Source organism: Aptenodytes patagonicus, chromosome 17 (genome assembly GCF_965638725.1).
Source record: "Aptenodytes patagonicus chromosome 17, bAptPat1.pri.cur, whole genome shotgun sequence".
Classification (NCBI taxonomy): domain Eukaryota; kingdom Metazoa; phylum Chordata; class Aves; order Sphenisciformes; family Spheniscidae; genus Aptenodytes; species Aptenodytes patagonicus.
This window is the reverse complement of record NC_134965.1, coordinates 734,331-749,637: the sequence shown is the minus strand read 5'-3', so window position 1 is coordinate 749,637 and position 15,307 is coordinate 734,331. Positions and strand designations below refer to the sequence as shown.

The 15,307-nt window shown below is 53.9% G+C and overlaps 1 protein-coding gene across 1 annotated transcript; it reads left to right on the top strand.

The window, feature by feature from the left end:
* The first annotated feature begins 9,845 nt into the window (after positions 1-9,845).
* On the top strand, positions 9,846-11,134 carry LOC143168300 (C-C motif chemokine 4 homolog). The gene is made up of 3 exons (XM_076354602.1): positions 9,846-9,915; positions 10,292-10,406; positions 10,716-11,134. Exons 1-3 carry the CDS (start codon positions 9,846-9,848, stop codon positions 10,801-10,803), a joined length of 273 nt encoding a protein of 90 aa, XP_076210717.1. The 3' UTR covers positions 10,804-11,134.
* The last annotated feature ends 4,173 nt before the right edge of the window (positions 11,135-15,307 follow it).

Below are 15,307 nucleotides of genomic sequence, written 5' to 3'. Positions count from 1 at the left end.
CATGGCCACAAAGAGGAGAACTATTCATCTGAACTACAGGAGGGATTTTCCCTGTGAGTCTGTTTAGCAAAAGGCACAATGTTTGCCTAAGAATATGCAACTCGAAAAACAAAACAAAACAGGCAAGCTCCAAAGTACGCTCGTGCTGTTATGTGTTGGGTGTTTACCAAAGGTTGTTAAACTGCAGCACATGGAGCAGAGAGGTGGCTGGACTGCGGGCTCTGTGCTACCCAAAGCGCTCTGCCCCCGCCAGTCCCGCAGTGCTTGGCTCAACGGGGACCAGCGAGGAGCTGAGGCTGGAGGCACCCCTGGAGATCATCCAGTCCAACCCCTGCTCAAAGCAGGGTCAGCTGGGAAGGCTGCCCAAGACCATGTGCAGATGGGCTTTGAATATCTCCAGGGATGGAGACTCCACAACCTCTCTGGGCAACCTGTTTCTGTGCTCAGTAATAAAGTTGTGTTTGGTGTTTAAATAGAATTTTCCATTGCCTCTTGTCCTGTCACTGGCCACCACTGAGAAGAGTGGGGCTCCATCTACTTTGCTCCCCACATGCACATTGATAAGATCCCCGCGAGCCATCTCTTCTCCAGGATGAACAGTCCCAGCTCTCTCAGCCTCTCCTCCTAGGAGAGATGGTCCTGTCCCTTAATCATCTTCATGGCCCTTCACTGGACTCTCTCCAGTATGTCCATATGTCTCTCGTACTGGGGAGCCCAGAACTGGACCCAGCACTCCAGGAGTGGCCTCACCAGTGCTGAGCAGAGGGGAAGGATCGCCTCCCTTGACCTGCTGGCAATGCTCCTCCCAACACACCCCGGGAGCCTGTTGGCCCTCTTTGTGGCAAGGGCACATTGCCACTCATGTCCAGATTGGTGTCCACCAGGAACCCCGGGTCCTTTTATGTCAAACTGCTTCCCAGCTGGTCTGCACCAGTGTATGTTGGTGCCTGGGGGTGTTCTTCCCCAGGGCCAGGACTTTGCACTTCTCCTTATTGAACTTCATGAGGTTTTTGTCGGCCCATTTCTCCAGCCCAACGAGGTCCCTCTGGCTGGCAGCACATCCCTCTGGTGTGTCAGCCACTCCTCCCAGCGTTGTGTCATCAGCAAACTTGCTGAGGGTGCACTTTATCCCATCATCCAGGTCATTAAGATATTGAACGTACTGTCCCCAGTATCGATCCCTGGGGTTCCTCACTGGCGACGTGCCTCCAGCTGGACTTGGCGCCATGGATCACAACCCTCCAAGCCCAGCCGTTCAGCCAGTTCTCAGTCCCTCTCACTGCCATTTACCTAATCCATACTTCATCAGCTTGCCTATGAGGATGTTACGGGAGCCTTACTAAAGTCAAAATAAACAGTATCCACTGCTCTGCCCTCATCCACCAAGCCAGCCATCTCATCTTTGCAGGCTACTCACAGTCACCTTAACAGCCACAGGCCTCCACAAAGCAATCAAATTGCAGGATCTCACCCTGCTTTGGGGGTCTTTGCAGGCAGGAGGGTCTTTTGCCACCCCCAACCTCAGGCCCCAGGGGAGCGGGGAGTTTGCTGGAAGAGGTGGTTTGCCACACCGGAGACATTTTGCCAGCCTGAATCGCTCCCTCCAAAAGCTCCCTTGAGTCCAAGATGGATTTTCTGGCCAAAAAGGTGAAAAACGAGTGGTGGAGAACCTGCCTGGCATGGGAGAGACTGTCAAGCCTCGGCAGGTCCCGGTGCTGGAGCGGTGGCAGCGCGGTGCCGTGGCACGGGGCAGCTCCTGCCTGGGGAGCAGGGCAGAGCAGCAGCTCTGCAGGGAGAGGAGTGACCTGGGACTTCCTGACGTCCTGCCACAGCCTGGGGGTGCAGCTGGAGTCGGAGCCCCTCTCCACTGCAGAGAGGGTGCTCAGGCCTGTGGGTGGGCTCCAGGGCCTGGATTTTCATCCCCAGAAGTACAAATCCCCTGCTCGGCTACCCTGGAGCTGCAAGTGAGAGCAGTGGAGACACCATCCTTCACAAACCAGCTCATCTCTGGCAGAGACAGAAGGAAGGTTCAAGGCCCCTGCCACAGGTGATGATCTGCTCCTCCACAGGCTTACTCCCCCAGGGAGGACCTCTTTTGCACTCCTGCTTGCCTGCATGGTCTTATCCTGCGTTACAACCCAGGACACTGGTGCTGTCGGCTGTGGCAGGCTGCAGGCTCACCCTGCAGCTGGGCAGAGGCATCACCAGAGTGGCTGAGGGTGTGCTTTTATTGGGGCCAAAGACCCTGTAAGTCCTGACGCAGTATCAGGGAAGGTGTTGGATTTTGCCAGATTCATAGCAAGCTCTGGCAGGACCAGCTCTGCTTTCCCTGGGTAAGTCTGAGCAGCTCTGGACAGAGGTTCATGGCAGAACAAGAAGTGGCTCCAGCTTTCGGCTGAATTGCTGCAGAGCAAAACCAAATTATGGCTTTTTGCCACGGAAATAAATCATGCAGAAACCAACAGTGGGAGTTTTATGTTCCTCTGTGCTTGCAACTCACATGCTAGCGTGTGCACGGGGAAATGACAAATGCCGGCTGCCGGCACCGCATCGCCGAGTGAGAAAGGTTGTGGCTGCAGAAAGACAGCTTTGTGGCTAACACCAGCCAGAGACAGCTTTGCTCATGGGAACTTCACAGCTTCTGCTCTCCAGCCCGACACCTGCAAGGAGCAAGCCAGAGGGACGGTGGCCAGTGTGGTGCCATCTTGCTTGCTGCACGGAGCACCCAGGGGTGGTGGGGAGGTGTGATGGGGGTGTGATGTGATCTGCATCGGGCAGCTCTGTCCTCCATCTGGAAGCCCTGAGATGGTCCGTGGAAGGAAAGGCTCCGTCATTTACTGTTAATGAATTTGACAGAGCTGGAGCAGGAGGGTCTGCAAAGAGCTGCTGCAGCTGCAGTCGCTTGGTTGTGTCATCGGCACAAACCGATGCTTACAAAACTTACAAGCGCTTACAAAACTGCCCTTTGTCAGCTGTGAAGTTGTTTCCCCCGGAGTGCTGAGAAGCCTCCTGGAAGGGGGGACACCTCTCCCTCCCCAGCCACTCCTCTGTACTGCTGACCCCTGCCACAGGACTCCGGCTTCAAGTCACTGGCTGCAACCCCGGCTGCAACCCCGGCTGCAACCCCGGCTGCACACTCCTGCCCGGCTGCTCCCAGAGCAATTCACCCTCGCTGGCCTCCGCGGCCAGCTTCTGTTTCCAGTTTTCTGTTTCTGTACACTGTTTTTTGCTTCTCTGCCAAATCCCAGGGCCCTCTACTGTCACAGTTCCTGCGGTTTAAGTATTTGCTTCCTTTATTATTCCTGGAAATGACCCATTTTTTATCATTTCAGCCTCGCCCAGACTGGGGCATGAGATTTGTTTGGGTGCAGGTAGGGTAGAAAAAGAAAGCTAAAATTATTCAAAGAGGGAAGGATGTTATAGGGGGTGCTAAGTCTTCATCCCCTTGGATAGATAGTGACAAGGATTAGCCCAGAGGCTTTGGGAATCCTTCAAGCCCCGCCGAAACCCTGCCCTCGCCAAGAGCCACAGGTCACAAAGCACATACCCCCAGGGCAGAGGGATGCAGGGTACTTTGCTCGCGGGCAATGGTGATGGCTGTCCCCAGGCTGATGGGGAAGCCTTGTCTGCCTTCCCCTGGGGGTACAGCTCACCCTGTGGGGGCTGCACCATCCCAGCCCTGGCATCTTAGCACCATCAGAAGGACCTTGGAGCACGTAAAGGGATATTATCCCGTCCCTGTCACTCCTGCTAGCCATTTGATCCTCTTGCCCATAAGCCGACAAGCAGATGCGAGCTCTGGGGTGTGGGGTGCTCCGTTTAGGAGACGCTGGTGGTTTTGCCTGGGGCAGAGGTGCGGTGCCCCGGGGTCACAGCCTTGCCCCTCTGCTCGCAGCCTGGGGCAAAGGCGATCCCTGACCAAGTCCAGCTCCCCTCCCCTCCCACTCGCAAACCGTCCCCAGCAAGTCCCCCCTGCGGCTGCACCTCTCTGCACGGTCCCCGGGGATGCGGGAGGCCGCATGGGGAGGCTGTGGGGCCGTGGCATGCCGGGGAGCGGTGCCGGAGCTCCCCGAGCCCTCCCCTCTCCCCCGGGGATGCGGGTGTCAGGCAGAGCCCGTGCTGGCCGGGGCAGCCGGACAATGGCCCTTTTGAAGGGCACAAGCCCATCTGGGGTGGCAAAAGCCTCAGCATCATGGGGGGCAGGATGGGACCTGCGTTTCAGAGAGACACTGCAGAGTGCCCTAACCTACAAACAGCCCCCACACATGGGAAGTGGTTTGCAGCCTTGCAGTGAGCCCAAAATAAATCGTGAGGCTAGCAAACATCCGAGCTCCGCTGCAGTCTCCGTGCATGACCACCGCAGCTGGAAAGCTCACACCTCGCTGTGGAAGTGGGGCTCACACCTCCTGTGGGGTTTCCTACCCCCCGGCAGTGCTGGGGGGGGGGACAGACACCAGACTCATCTCTGCCAGCACGCTGCAGAGAGAGGGACCAAGTCAGCACTGGTGGACACAGGATCTTCAGGAGGTCTGAGGGCCGTACATTAGGGAAGTCCCCCAGCTGTGGCAATGGCCCCGACACAAGTTTAAAGGTTAACCCTGGCCTCAGCCCCCTCCGTGAGCAGGGGAAGGTTGTAATGCTTGGCCATCCCCGAAACACCCGTGGGGTGCAGCTGCCCACGCTGCGCTCTGCGGGCCACCTGCAGCCAGCCCACCCAAACCTCCTGGAGAGCTGGGCTCCAGGAACACTAATGAAAGTGAAACCAATCAATCTGTGGCTTGCTTCTTTTCCTTTTTGCTTGATTATGATGAGCACACAGGGCCCAGTGGGTTCATTTATAAACTGGTTTTGTTTTCCATCCCAGCAGAGCTCTCAATTTTCAGCCTGGTCTTCCTTGTTCTTTCTGGAGGAGCCACCAAAGATCTGAGTGAGGTGGGCTGTCCTCCAGGGCAGAGGATGCAGCCCCAGCAGAGACACTTCGTCTGGTCCTCCCAGGCACTTGCAGGGTTTGATGGATGCTGAGGCGTGTGAGTCGGGGGTGTCCCAGCCCCTGGAGCCGGGAGTTGGGGCGAGCCAGGAGCACAGCCCCACAGCCGCTTCCCTAAGGCTCAAAAATTGCTAAAACTCAAGTTTTCCCTGTTTCTTTCTTCTCCTTTCATGCCAAGGATGGAGGGGGGGGGGGAGCAAGGAGGCTTTTTTATTTCACTTTAATTTGCTTTGAAAGACAGTACACTTAAGCCTCTTTGGTTTGTTTTGTTTCAAAAGAAAGGCCAGGAAAAATTTGAGGCATCAGCCAATAGCAAGCGATAGTATTCCCCAGGATATTTTTTCCAGAAAATGCCCTTGCTGGCGGATGATTGAACCTTTAATGAGATACATTTTTCTTATCAGCTACAAACATCTTCCTGGCGTCACACAATTTCAGGGAAACACCAAGGGGTCTCTTGTGCAACGCAGCCAGCAGTGACCGGCGCTTGCTCATGCCACCCGGCCAGGATGGCCATGCTCTCCCCTTCACCCGGCGCGGGGGGAGACAGATGGTTCCCAGTCACTCCCACATGCACAGGTTCCCACTGGAGCCAGTTCCGGGACATGACGTCATCTCAAAAATTCCAACATTTCTCCAGAAATGTCAAGAATGGTGGGGGTGAAATTTCTGGACACTTATGGAAAATCACCGGTGCCCGAGCTCTGAGCAGGGCAGGATGGAGACCGCTGCAGGTGGAAGCGGAGCTTGTCCTAGAAACAGTTTCTGAACTCGGGACATTTTTAAGTACTTCCTTTTCCGAGAGAATCCTGACTCCTCAGCATTAAAACCTGCTATAAATAGCAACTTACATCAGCCAGTCTCACCATTTTTTTCAGGGTTCCCGTTTCATTCAAGATCGAGAATTTCCCTATTTCTGCTGTCACTGAATTTATTTTGGGGAGTTGCTTTACTTAGCACTTTCTCCTGGGATTTTTTGCAGAATCCCTCTATGCAAACTGGTGCAACATCAGCCAGACTGCTTCAGACAGCCCGTCCTGCCGACTCCAAGCACTGCCTGCCGGCAGTGGGGGCAAGGAGAGACCACAGGCTGGGTCATGGAGCCTGAAAACAGCTGGAGCCACAGTGGGAACACTTCCACCTTACACCACCGTTTTGCTCTGCTATGAACCTAATTCCCCCTGAGGTGCTCCAGCCCACTCTTCCGTGGCCGCCTCTCCATCTCAGAGCACCTCCCGGGTTAGATGGTCCTTCATCCGAGACACGCAGCTTCCCCTCTTTCTAAAAGGGGGAAGAGCTAGAAAAAATTACTTTCTCATTTCTTCATGACTGGAATGCAGGGGAGTGGGTAAGGAGACATTTTTAGGAGCGTGTTGCAACATCTCAGGGCATCACTGATATGACTGTAGCCTCCCACCTCTATCCAGCCTGCAAAGAGCTGGCAGAGTGGGGGGTTTTGTCAGATTTCTGAGGAAAAAACAGACCCCTGGGAAGCAAACACCCTGACTTTGGCGTTATTTTTGGCTTTCAGCAGTAGAAAAGTTTCAGCCCTTATCTGGCCCCTGTAACACATGTTATCTAGGCTAAACTGATCCTAAACTGACTCAGCTAAACTGAGAAAGTTTTGATTAATTAAAAAATGGTCCCTGACGGTCCAAAATAATTTGGCATCTGCTTGCTGACAAAGGTATAAACGCTGGGAGGTTTTCAGCTGCCTGAAACAGAAAAATATCTCATTGAAAACATTTGAATAATCAATGCAGGTTTCCAACAAATTCTCTGTTCTAATGAAACTTGTTTTTTATCAGAATATTTCTGCACCATAAATGGTATTTCTCCTGCCTGCCCTACCCACATCGTGTGCCTTGGGAGCAGGACAGGACCAGATGGCTGTAGGTGGTAGATCTCAAGGCATGACCCATGAATGCTTGAAGGCACAATCACAGGGAACAGTCAGAGGCAAACCACGCTCTTACGTACATCTACAAGTTATATTCCCTGAGCAACCAGACAGAGGAGCCAAGTAAGCCGGCGCGAGCTCAGAGCCAATTTCTGGTCCAGCTGGTGTCCGGCTGAATGCCAGGTTCCCACCTCCTGCCTGGCTGGGCATCTTGCCTGCGGAGGCAGGCTCTCTCCTCATCCTCCCAGGATATTTGGGGACAGGCAAGCTGACGAGCGGAGAGGGGAGTGGGGTCTGAACTGATGGGTGAGCCTGCAAGGTGCCTCTCTCTGCAGATGGCAAAGGGAAGGATGGAGAGGGGACCAGCTTGGCCACGGTGCGGCCAGGAAGGAGGTGATGCTCAGCTTGGCAAGAGCCACATTTGCTCCATGGGGTAGATCTGCCCTCCCCAGCCAGGGCGAGGGGCAGGCGTACCACCACGGCTCCCAGCAGGAGCTTCCCTGAGGGTGAGCCACCTCTGGGACTTCTCCTGTGCAAGTCCAGGACCACGTTGTCCTCCAGACTCCTCTCTGCCTGCACGGAGCAGAGCAGTTAACCTGCACGGAGCTAACCTGCCGCGGCTGGCAGAAGGGGAGGCAAGGCAGCTGATGGCCGTGAGCTGCCCTGCCTCCCCTTCTACCAGCCGCAGCTGGTGGAGGGCTGTGCGCACCATGTGGAGTTGGAGTGATATTTGGAAAACACCAGGTGATTTACAGAAGGTGCCTGGGTCAATAACTGGGAGCCTTTAACAGAAACACGATGAGTCGGCGCCCAGTGCTGCGGTAGGGGTGCAGAGGTGCTGGTGGTGCGGTTGGGTTGCTCTGCTTTATGTTATAGTCTTTCCACTGACTTTCAGGTAGCATCTGCCAAGACATCACCATTCGGTGGTGTCTTGAAAATAATGAAATGGAGACATTTCCCAGAAATGTGTCTATTACCCTGTTGAGAAAAAATGTTCTTCTAGGAACATCTCATTACAGCTGGACAGCCCTCAGCTCTTCCCAGAGCATCCATCACCTCTCCTCCTCCTCAGGGACAGAGAGGTGTTTGGTAGACCTCCATGGCAGTCTGTGTGTAGGCTGGTGGCTTCTTCCCAGTGAACCTGGGGGTACTGGTGGACAAAAAGCTGGATATGAGCCAGCAATGTGTGCTCGCAGCCCAGAAGGCCAATCGTATCCTGTGCTGCATCACAAGAAGCGTGGCCAGCAGGTCGAGGGAGGGGATTCTGCCCCTCTACTCCGCTCTGGTGAGACCCCACCTGGAGCACTGCGTCCAGCTCTGGAGCCCTCAGTATAAGAAGGACACAGACCTGTTGGAGCGGGTCCAGAGGAGGGTCACAAAAATGATCAGGGGGATGGAACACCTCTGCTATGGAGAAAGGCTGAGAGAGTTGGGGTTGTTCAGCCTGGAGAGGAGGCGGCTTCGGGGAGACCTTACTGCAGCCTTTCAGTACTTAAAGGGGGCTTATAAAAAAAGATGTCGGCAAACTTTTTAGCAGGGCCTGTTGCGACAGGACAAGGGGGAATGGCTTTAAACTAAAAGGGGGTAGATTTAGACTAGAGATAAGGAAGAAATGTTTTACGCTGAGGGTGGTGAAGCACTGGCACAGGTTGCCCAGAGAGGTGGTGGATGCCCCATCCCTGGAAACATTCCAGGTCAGGTTGGACGGGGCTCTGAGCAACCTGCTCTAGTTGAAGATGTCCCTGCCCACGGTGGGGGGGTTGGACTAGATGACCTTTAGAGGTCCCTTCCAGCCCAAACTATTCTATGATTCTATGATTCTAACCGTCCCTGGTCGCAGCCCTTGCCCAGCCCTCGGAGAGCTGTAAGCTCTTACTCTCTCCCATACAACATGGTCATTCCTCCTTGTCTGTGGTCATTACAATTTTCTCTCTTCTTCTGAGACTGGATACTCTTTTCTTTCTGGACATCCCAGTTTCTGCCCATGCCCTTGCCCCGCAGTTAACCTGCTCCTCATCTTCAGAAGCAGTGTCTTCTTCCTCACCCTGCTCCTGGAGCCCCTCCTGCCTCATCATCAGGGTCACAGTCAACGTCTCCATACTTCTTTTGGGTCTCTGCATCTCCATGCCTAGCACTGACAGGCCTCACCTATCAGTAGCCCTTGAAGTTTAACTGTCTGATCTAAATTGGTCATTAGGGTCTCCTTTTGGGACCTAGAGTGGGGCAGGACCTCGAGGACATAATGCCCCATCTCAGCTCTCCTTTCCCTTAAACTGAGGAGGAAACTCAAGTGCTTCAGCTTCTGGGACTCTTATTTCATGCCCACCACTACCTGTGCTGGTGCCTGCAGTGCTGTCACAGCTGCAGGACATGCCCTGAGTCCCCTCAAGCTATGTGAAACGTGTACAGGACACAGAGCCCACTCCTGCTACTGGGGCAGCATGGGCTGTGCAGATGTGGAAGGGAAACAGTCCATGGTAGAGGAGACCTCAGTCCCTTTTTCCCTAACCAGCCTCATCCCATCCATGCTCTTCAGCCCATTTGCACAGCTCTTGGAAGGATGCACTCTTGCCTCCAAGTTGCTTGAGGAGGTTGGGTAATAGGGGCCCGTTGACAAATGCAGGAACCTCCATAGGGGAACTTCTTACTAAGGGACATTCATGAAAGAAGCAGAAATAGCAATGGTGATTCTTTCATATCCTGTGTCACTGGGGAGGCTCTGAATTGAGGAGGGAGCTTCGTCCTTCCGGCGCTGGGGCTGCTGCTCTGTTCCACCACGAGACTGCACCATGAGCAGCCTCCTTTCTGGGGGAAATTCCACCATGCCTACGCAAGCTGCTGCACAGACCTCCTCACCCCATAAATTGTGGAGCTGCTGACTGTCTCAGCATCAGACAGAAAAGAGGCTTTCAAGCTCCACTTGCCTGCTTCAGCTCCTACCACCACTTCTCAGCTGACATGAAGGTCTCTGTGGCTGCCCTCGCTGTTCTCATCGCCGCCTTCTGCTACCAGACCTCCGCTGCGCCAAGTAAGTCCGGGCTCTCCACCTCCTCTCTAAACGGGGACAGGAAAGGTGTCGCTGCTGGGACAGGGTCCCTTCTGCCAGGCCTTTCACCCCTGGGTCCCTTCCCATGTCAGACGGCCCTCTGGCAGGTGCTCCAGGGCCACTGGGGCTCTCCTGCCATGGGAAAGGCACAGCTCAAAGCACAGCACGGGCTGTGTCAGCGCCAGCTCAGGGTGAACCCAGAAGAGAAAGAATCAAAGGAAGAAGAAAAAAGGCCCCGTCTTTTCTCTTCCTCTTCCACGTCCTCCCCACTCCCCAGACCCGGGGGTCTGCGGTCTCAGCTCCCTGCCCCTGCTCCCCATCCCTTGCCACTGCTGACGACCGTCTTTGCCCTTCACAGTTGGCTCCGACCCGCCGACCTCCTGCTGCTTCACCTACGCCTCCCGGCAGCTGCCCCGCAGCTTCGTGGTGGAGTACTACGAGACCAACAGCCTGTGCTCCCAGCCAGCCATCGTGTAAGTCCTCTCCTCCAGGGTGGTGGTGGGCTCCATCCCTTTGGGCTGAGGATCCAGAGAGGGAAAGACCCCTTTTCAAATGACAGGGGATGGAGGCTGGCCCCGGGGACAGGAGGGATGGGGGGCCAAGAGGTGCAAGGTGATGATCCATGGGCTCAGCGCACATCACTGTCGGCACATCACTGCCAGCGTGATGGGCATGATGTGCTGAATGCCCAAATTCTGCTGATCCTCAGGAGAGGCTGGGTTTGAGGCAGGATTCCCCTTCAGTGCTCTCCCACCGAAAACTTATCTCTCTGCACCCCACAGGTTTATCACAAAGAAGGGCCGTGAAGTCTGCACCAACCCCGAGCAGGACTGGGTCCAGCAGTACGTGAACGAGCTGGAGCTGAACTGAGGTCCCGAGACAGACCCTGCCACCCTGCATCCCCCAGCCGCCAGGACGAGCGAGCCACAGGCAGCTGTGGGCTCCGCTGGAAATGCTTCAATGTCATTTAAAGCTAGTTAGGAAATTGAAAATGTTCCAGAATCTGACTTTAGTGTTTTGCTGTTTAATTTTTTATAGGGGAGGGATCAGGTGCAATAACTCCACTTCAGACAAATAAGAGTATTATTTAATAGATATATTTTTTTAAATGAAGACTCATGCTCAGGTTATATTTTCTGTATTTAATTAATTGTATTTTTGATGTAATATTTAATTCAAATTTTGAGAAATAAATATTTTTGTAAGAACTTTCTGTCTTTGCCTCTATTACAATTCTTTGCGATGACAATAGCTGAAATTATAATAGTGACAACATGTTCTTTATTCCCTTTTCTGTCAAAACCCCCACAAGCTTTCCCTATCCAAACGTGCTGTTTTGCAAAATAAGAAGAGAAAAACCATGAAGGAGGAGGTGTGAGAAGGGCATAGATTACATTCAGGTAGCTTGGCTCACTCTTTTTATAAGGTATTTAATCACTACTCATTATGACTACTGGCAGCTAGTTAAATTCCATGGCTGGCCCCATTATAGTCAATTAAAATGTTACCTTTAGGGGCTGGAATTTAACGTGCTGGCTGTTTCAGGGAACGTTTTCTGAGAACTGCAGCTAAAATGGATCAGCTATTCCCAGAGCTGAGAATGGAAAAAATATGTATCACTACAAGATTTTTTGAACTATTTCATTAAACTCTCATTTAGCTGGGACATGAGGCTTAGTAGATGTGTCCTTCTGATGAGAAAAGGTGCATTTTCTCCGTGCCTCCAAAACCTGCCCATCTCTGGAGATGCCTGTCCAGAGATGCAGTGTGCCCCTGCAATCACCTTGCCAGACCCCAGCCCCAGGGCAGGATCTGCCCCTGCAAGGAGACATCTCCACTGCAGCCCTGGGGCTGGTCTCCCACCGGAGCTGAAGGAGATGGAGCCCACACCACTGATGGCATTTAGATTGCTCTGATCAGCTGTGGGCATGCACTGTTGGATGAACAACGAGGGTTTGGCTTCCTCCTGCCTGGACCTCTGGTGTCTATAGGGCAGCCCAAGGGAAAAGGCTCAGGTCAGAGACTCAGCTAACCCCACAGCATTTACACACGGAATTTGGGAGGACAGACATGAACATGGGTGAGACATGGGGTAGCAAGGCAGGAAGGGGGCTCCGGGGGATGAGGGTGAAGATGAGAAGACAGAGGGCGAGAAGACAGAGGGCAGAGGCTGGGTGGAAGCTGCGCAGCAAGAGGAGCCTCAGGTGGGGCTGGAAGGGACCAGAGGGACATGGGTGCACTTGGGGGAGGAAGCAGCGTATCAGTTATGTCAGGAGCCTCGTCACTTCGGGAACTGCAGCCCCCAGCTCCTCAGCCCACGGGGTGGCGTGCACCCCATCAGTCATCCCGCTACAGCAGTGACTGCACCCAGCTTAAAAAAGCATCCGAGGAGGAGTGGGAGTGAAATGGAGAGCTGTGTCAGTGAGCAGGACCCAAGCCCACTTCCCCCAGGAGCTGCTGGGAGGGAGCCCATGGCTGTGTGGTTCGGGTGGGCATCACCATGAAGGTGGCTGTGCCTTGATGACAAGGAGCTGCTCCTGCATGCGAGGGCAGTGGCTTTGGTCACAGCCCTGACCCCCTGGGCATTGCAGGCCCCAGGGCCAGCTCCGGGAGCAGGGCTCACCGTGGCCACACTGCAGGTGAGGACACCTTGGCCATTGGGTACCAGCCAGCCCCGTATCTGAGTGCCGGAGCCCGGTAGCTTCACCCTGAAGACTGAGATTGGCACAAAGGTGAGTGCCCAGAGCTGTCCTCGCTCCAGGGAAGAGCAGGAGCAGGGGACAGGACAGGGGAGACCTGCAACGGGGTCACCCCCAAATGGCTTGAGCCTCCACAGTCCCTCTTGGATACAAGCCCCATCTGTCCCTGTGGCACTGGGAGCAGCCCCGCAGCCTTGGGGTTTCTTGTCGAAGGACCCACAGTGCAGGGTCATCCGCGGAGCACCATCCAGCCCGTGCACTGTTTGAGCCTCTTGCAAACAACCCCATGCTCCAACGTCCTTAGCAACCCGGGTCACATTCAAGCCACCCACAGCAGACACCCACCCTGGGTACCTCAGCTAACTCCTCACCGCTATTCTGGGAGCCTGCAGGGAGTCCTGAATTGCTCATGTCTTTCTTGATCTTACACCCACCTACGCGTGACAGCTCAGAGGAGCCCTTAAAGTGCATGCAAGGAATACAGCGCACTCGTTAATCCACACCCCCGGGCACAGAGGTGTGAAGGAAGCCCGCACGAGCAAGGCAAAGGCAGCCAGCAGCTTTCAGCAAGCTGGCAGCTGCCTCCAAGGCCTGCAAGCAGCAGTGTGAGCACGGAGAAAGCATCCCTGGCTATCTTCAGAGCCACCAGGTTTTGCAGAGGAGGAGGAGGAGGAGAAGTGCAGGAAGGTGGCTCGGAGCAGGGACAGGCAGGCAGGGGCTGCAGTACCCATGTCACCATTAGCTCAGATCTGCACCCAGGGATTACCCTGTCCAGAGCAGGAGGGTAGGGGATATATTTGCCATATACATTGATGCAGCTGTTTGAGGCCGACCTTGCTGCTAGAGCTGAGTGATGCAAGAAAACCCTCATATCGTGCAGCCTTTGGAGGAGCCCCGGGATGCCCCGGTGCTCATGCATGGGTCTCAGGGGCTAATCATGATGCTCATCCCTCCCAGAAACAGCCTCGCGGGGTGCTCAGGGAGCACCCACTGGAGATGGGGCAGGTGAACACAAGAAGCAGAGGACACTAAGCCGGAGGCAGCAGATGAAGAGAAAGGGGAGGCTGGGACTCAAGAGGAGGGTGGCTTGCAGGGGGTTTCCTCTGGATTCAGACCAAGACAAGAGCAATGGTGTCAAGGGTTTCAGAATTTGTAAACTACTAAAAGAGAGACTCATCCCGAAACCAGAGTGTGGTATTTACTGAATATTTTGTGCCATGTATATAAAAGTAAATATTTTTAACGAAAACCCTGAGAAAGCCTAGCTGTGAACAAAAATAAAATCATTACTATGATAAGAATTACATCATTATTACAATATACATGCACATCTCTATATATTTGTTGTTTATATCACCCTGGTGTGTCCGTAGGCATATTGAGGTACAACGACAACCAGGGGAGTTGGAGGTCGGAGTCAAGCGTTGCACAGAAGGAGCTGTGCTGTGCTGATGGAGATACGGATTGATGGCAACCAAGGTTCATGGTCTGACAGCTTTTACATCTCCACTTTTTCAGAGAGGTATTAGACACCCTGAAGGCAAAATGCCCATGTGCTCAGAACTGCTAGCTCTGTGCCTTCCCCACCGTCCCAGGGCCCCGGCTCGCCGCAGGGAGGGGAGGCTCAGTCCTCCACCTGAAATGGCTCTTCCCGACACCAAGATGGGGGAGCGTGTCTCTTCTGGGGGGCCAGCACCCAAAAAAGGCACGTAAAAGTGGATGGGTTTGCATGCTGCATACAAAAGTAATGTTTTCCTAAAGTAGCGATATATCCCAGACTTCCAGGGCTGAGGAAGACACGGAAGTATTATGCTAGAAATGGTGCCTGGCTATCACCTTCCCCATAATGGCCAACAGAAGGCAGAATTGGCAACGAAGCCCCAAAAGAACATTTCTGCTCAGTTCTTAGAAAGACGCAGACAACTACTCACATCCCCCTAAGATGACGATCCACTGTACTAGAAGAGAAAGAAAGATGTTAACATTTCTTGAGAAAACACATTTCTAAAACTGCAGGTCTGTAATTTTTGCTGCAGAGAATCTTGACAGGGGACATAATCAGCATCTCTGGGTGACCAAACTGCCCCAGAAGCTAAAGCCTAAAAATGTGACGTTAATCTACCGATGGCTCAGTAAAACAGCTCCCTGATCACCCAACCCCAGCCCACGGCTGTTCTGCCAGACATGGTATCCCGAGGGATTACTGCCTTCGGTAAAACCAGACACCTTGAACAGATCAGTCCTGGGACCCACCACAGCAAGCGACTGTCTCGACCCAAATGTCCCTGCAAAATATATGTATATGCCTATGTATATGCCCGTCTTCCTTCAGCATATGGAAATCAAATGGAAATGGTGTGACTGTGATTAGCCTGGCACATACAGGTCAGCCCCTTTGGTAATAAATAACCTTATGACACCATGTGAGGGTCACCAGCTTGCTTGGAGCTGGGGAGCTGGGAGCTTGCGGGAAGACCCACCTGCTCCGGTCAGACTGCGCTGTGCCGTGCAGCCATCCCTCGCGGCTGGGGCGGGTGGTCCGAGCAGGACCTGGTCCTTGCTGGGCAGGATCTGCGTGGAGGCCAGAGCCAGGCAATAAACGCATTTCCACCAAGGACAGGGGCAAGCTCGACTTGTCATGACTTAAACAGAAAAACTGCTTGCAAATAGCTTTA

Excerpts from the sequence above, each read along its gene's own strand:
- LOC143168300 (XM_076354602.1), top strand. The coding sequence starts at position 9,846 with ATGAAGGTCTCTGTGGCTGCCCTCGCTGTTCTCATCGCCGCCTTCTGC. Across the intron at positions 9,916-10,291 it reads CCAGACCTCCGCTGCGCCAA|TTGGCTCCGACCCGCCGACC; the intron begins GTAAGTCCGGGC and ends TGCCCTTCACAG. Across the intron at positions 10,407-10,715 it reads TGCTCCCAGCCAGCCATCGT|GTTTATCACAAAGAAGGGCC; the intron begins GTAAGTCCTCTC and ends TGCACCCCACAG.